This window comes from Strigops habroptila, chromosome Z (assembly GCF_004027225.2).
Source record: "Strigops habroptila isolate Jane chromosome Z, bStrHab1.2.pri, whole genome shotgun sequence".
Taxonomy (NCBI): domain Eukaryota; kingdom Metazoa; phylum Chordata; class Aves; order Psittaciformes; family Psittacidae; genus Strigops; species Strigops habroptila.
The window spans coordinates 79344407-79349180 of record NC_044302.2 but is presented as its reverse complement, the minus strand read 5'-3'; the positions used below and the strand labels follow the sequence as shown (position 1 = coordinate 79349180).

The 4774-nt window shown below is 34.9% G+C and overlaps 1 protein-coding gene across 4 annotated transcripts in view; it reads left to right on the top strand.

The window, feature by feature from the left end:
• Positions 1-4774, top strand: part of TRAPPC13 (trafficking protein particle complex 13) — a 30515-nt gene that overhangs the window by 5369 nt on the left and 20372 nt on the right. For all 4 annotated transcript variants that reach the window (XM_030471152.1, XM_030471151.1, XM_030471150.1 and 1 more), the window contains exons 2-6: positions 963-1031; positions 1899-1998; positions 2549-2633; positions 3312-3439; positions 3576-3648. In XM_030471152.1, coding sequence (XP_030327012.1) covers positions 963-1031; positions 1899-1998; positions 2549-2633; positions 3312-3439; positions 3576-3648 — 455 coding nt within the window. The remainder of the gene's footprint in view (positions 1-962; positions 1032-1898; positions 1999-2548; positions 2634-3311; positions 3440-3575; positions 3649-4774) is intronic.

Below are 4774 nucleotides of genomic sequence, written 5' to 3'. Positions count from 1 at the left end.
TACAGTCTCACTATGCTTATTTAATTATATTGACAAAAGAGCTAAACAGACGTCTTACTAAACAAAAGGACAGGTTGGTGTGACTGTTCAGTGGTAGCTGTCAGCTTTCTGCTGCTTTGGGTTGGCTTGTATGTGAATAATAATTATAGAATCATAGAATCAACTAGGTGGGAAAAGACCTTTAAGATCACCAAGTCCAACCATTACCTCAGGACTACCAAGATCACCACTAAACCATATCACTGAGGGCCTCATCTGCATGGTCTTCAAACACTTCCAGGGACAGTGATTCCACTACTTCCCTGGGCAGCCTGTGCCACTGCCTGATTACCCTCTCTGTGAAGAAATTTTTCCTAATATCCAGTCTAAACCTTCTCAGGCACACCTTGAGGCCATTACCTCTTGTCCTGTCACTTGTTACTCATGAGAAGAGAGCGATCCCCACCTCACTACAACTTCCTTTCAGGTAGTTGTGGAGAGCAATAAGGTCCCCCCTGAACCTTCTGTTCTCCAGCCTAAACAACCCTAGTTCCCTCAGCCGTTCCTCATCAGACTTGTGCTCCAGACCCTTCTCCAGCTTCGTTGCCCTTTTCTGGGCCCTCTTCAGCACCTCAGTGTCTTTCTTATAGTGAAGGGTCCAGAACTGAACACAGGATTCAAGGTGCATGTTCTTGTGAACCAATACAACCCACTACACCCAACTGTATATCAAAATAATTAAATCAGAGGAATAAAGCAAGAAGGAGCAATGGCATCACCAGAGCTCTTGGCTCTCAGAGTGGTAGGGAATTTGTTGTTTTGAAAAAGACCAGGTGATCCAAAAAAGTGTTACACTTTTTCAGACTGAGATTTGGTGGTTGTGGGGTTTTTTTTGGTGGAGAGCAAGACAAAATTGTACTTCTAAAATAAAATTTAAAAATACCTTTTTTATTGACCTGTGGTTTATTTTTCTATTTTTGCAGTGATGAGGCTAACCAAACCTACTTTATTCACTAATATTCCAGTGACTTGTGAAGAAAGAGATTTGCCAGGTATGTCTTTTCTACTGATTGATTATTATGTGTGTGTTAGCAAGTTTATGCAAGGTGAGCATCTGAGACTTAGATATGGGAGGAGTCTTATAACTCCCATAGACAGTAATCTGAAACAGCAGTATGTTTTATGTTTGGTAATGGCTGTAGGAAGATACCAAAGTGCACGCTACAACTCTTCACCTGCAGTTTTGAAAGCGTGGTGATGTTGTTGCAAACACATCATCTCGAAGTCTGAGTAATTTAACACACAAGATAGAAGGTGCTTGTGAATGAGATATGTGTAATTGTAGGAAGTTTGGTATGACTGTCATCTTTATCTGGAGAAAATGCCTTGGTAATTAGAACCAACACATGAATGTTCAATTGAGAATTATTTTGCAAGAATCACTGCTTTTGAATTGTGTTATGCTTGGTGTACAGTCATGTGTTGAAAATCCCTGGGTTGTTCCCCTGTTGCAGTCTAGAAGTCACATATAAGAAAGAGGCAAAGGAAAGATTCAAGAAAAAAGGATTGTTTGGAAATACAGAGCAAGTAGAGGAAGAAAGTAAGTGGGGTTAATTAGTTCTGTTATATAACGTGCTTTACTCAGGCAGAATTTCCCTTTAAGTTTAATGTTGAGATTAGCGTTTGGGATTGTGCCCTTCAGTATATATACTGAATGATTTATTGGACACAAGTGCCTAAAAGTAAGTTGTAATTTCTAGGCAGGCCTATAGATGTGTATTTCTTCCCTAAACAAGTTGGTTGTAAAAGAAGTATGTCTGAAATAAATTGCAGTAAGTGATTAAATGTCATAACTTAAATGTAAACAAAGCTTTAGATTTAGCAAATGTTTAGATACTAGCAGTTTGATATTTCTACAGGTAATCTCTTTAACCAGCTCATGAAAGATGATCCTTCTACTGTAAAGGGAGCAGAAACTTTGATGCTAGGAGAAATGCTGACTTTGCCTCAAAATTTTGGGTAAGAACAAATTATTGTAACCATAACATGCAAGGTTTAGGATTCATTTAATGATGATGTGTTTATTACTGTTATTTCTTTTTGAACATCGTTATGCAATGAGATTCTCAGTCATCTTAAAAATAATCTGTGGCTTGATTTATAATGTGACGTAATATATAAATGTGTGCTGCCTGATGTTTCTTGTCCGTAGCCTGACTCTGAATGTAATAAGCATTGAAAATTGAAAGAAATTTGCAGCTGTAGGTGAATTATTAATGTAATACACTACTATAAACCACATGTGATACTGAGAGTTTTCTACTGTGATTTTTGTGGGTACTGTAAGCCGTCTTCTTATTCTTTTAAGATTTTTATCTAGAAAAAAGAAGTCTTGATCTGTTCTTTTCTGAAGTTGTTTGTCTTAGAAGGACAACCTTTAGAAGTATGGCAAACGTATGTGTGTATGTGTGTGTGTATATTTATTTTCATTAGAACTTAAAGGGGTTTCAGTGAAATATTCTGGTTTTTTTTTAAATAACTGTTACTGAACTTTTTTTTTGTAACACAGAAATATATTTCTGGGAGAGACATTTTCCAGTTACATTAGTGTACACAATGACAGTAATCAAGTTGTCAAGGACATACTGGTAAAGGTATGTGAAGATAAATCCACTTACTAGATATATAAAAAAATAAAATATGTAGAGTATGTTTTCTGACAATATCTTGTGTGGTTAATGTAAATATATGGACTTCCGGAAATATCTTTTTCCAATCCAGAAAACGTACCTGGAAATTGGAAACAATAAGACATAAAAATAGAAATGGTAATAGAAATCTTTAAAGATTAAAATGAAAAACTAGGTTTGTATTAAAAAAATTTGATGTATTCAAAGCTTCTCTGGAGAATTGGTGTAATAAAAACTTCCACAACCAGAAAATTGGGAGTTATATTTGCTTACTTGCACTTACACTGATGTCATCAAAGCAAGTCTCTGTAAAGCATGCATTGACTTGTATTTTACTTTGTGCTGAACAAATAATACATTGAGAATATAAATTCCAGAAGTCATTGTGGAACTCAACGTAAAAGTAAACAGAGATTTTATAAGATGCATATTAAAGGATTGGATTGTTTATGTATATTTTAAAATTTGTCTTTAGCTTTGACAAATAAATAACTCATCATTATAACTTATTTGTATTATATGTATAAAAGCATGTAGGGTACATAATGCTCAGTGAAACCTAGTACTTAATAACATAAGTTATTCTTTAAATTGCTTTAATGAGATGCAGTTCTAACCAGTGCTTTGGTTTTCTGTCCCCAGGCTGATCTTCAGACTAGTTCTCAGCGCTTGAACCTTTCAGCTTCTAGTGCTGCAGTGGCAGAACTTAAACCTGACTGTTGCATTGATGATGTGATCCATCATGAAGTAAAGGAGATAGGAACACACATGTAAGGTTTTAAATTTTTCTGTGATTAAATGAGCTTAAATGAAACTGCAGCCTATGCATGCTATTCTGTTGTTGCTTTGATAGAAGCACAAAATTTGTGTCATTCAAATTACTTCTTAAAAAATTGTTTCTTTCAGCCTAGTTTGTGCAGTAAGTTACACTACGCAGACAGGAGAGAAGATGTACTTCAGAAAGTTCTTCAAATTTCAGGTATTGCACAAAGTATTCTACTCTTAATAAGTGGGTGGAAAAAACCCCCATTTTAAAGTATTTGATACTTCAAAAGCACTTTTACGTACTAAAAATCTGTTCTGACTTTTAAAAGTAAGCCTGTGACTGTTGCTGTAAACTTCACATGAACTAGTAGTTTCTAATTGTTATACAGTTAAACATTTCAGAAATAATATTACATACTATGATTTTTATTCATTTAATGAGAAAGAAAAATCTACTCTTAAAAAAAAAAACAAACCACAACTTTTTATAGCAGCCAGCATTATGATTATTTTTAAATGGAAAAAGAGAACAAGTATTGTTCATTCCTTGACACATTTTAACCTTAGAGGTTAGATGGTAAAATTCTGATTTTTCTTCTAGTGTGGGTAACATTTCTTATATTGAAATTTAGTGGCTGGGTGTTTAAAGGAAACTAAGAAAAGAAGTCTAATGAATTAGATCTGACTAATAAGTAATAGACAGAGTTGCAACCTTTTGTTCCACTTCACAAACTTCAAGACTTGAGATTAGAGTAACTGAAGAAAGCAGGAAATTATTGTTGTCTGTGGAGCAGTTCTGGCAGGAAAGTCCATTTTATTTGTGTATTTAATGGGTGTTTATTTTTTAGCAAAATATACTGAGATTTGGATAATTGTGGGTGTTTCCTGTAGAATGAAGGATTAGGTGACATGCTTTACTGAATACATTTTTAGATACTCTCGTGTCTGACAATACAGGAGCATTATATAACTGGGACCTGTATCTTTTTGCAAGTTGCAGGTGATTTCGTTTTGCTTTTTTATAGTACTCTATAGTATTCTATATATTTCAGAAAAAAAACATTTCAGTCTTTAGAAGACTGAATTGCCATACGCTACAAAAGACTGCTCTTAGTACTTGTGGGTCTTGAAATGGCAGGTATTGATTAACCAAAGGTGTTTCCAGACAATCCTAGGGAAAGTAATTTCATATCGATCTTTGTGTTGTGCTCTTCTCTGAACTCAGAAACTCTGCAGTGTTTCTTCATCTTTATTGAAGCTGAGTTTCATCTTTGTGTGTTTTCTCTTGCCCTCTGTGTGAAACTTTCCATTTTTCCATTTTTTGTCCCCCCAGGATTTCA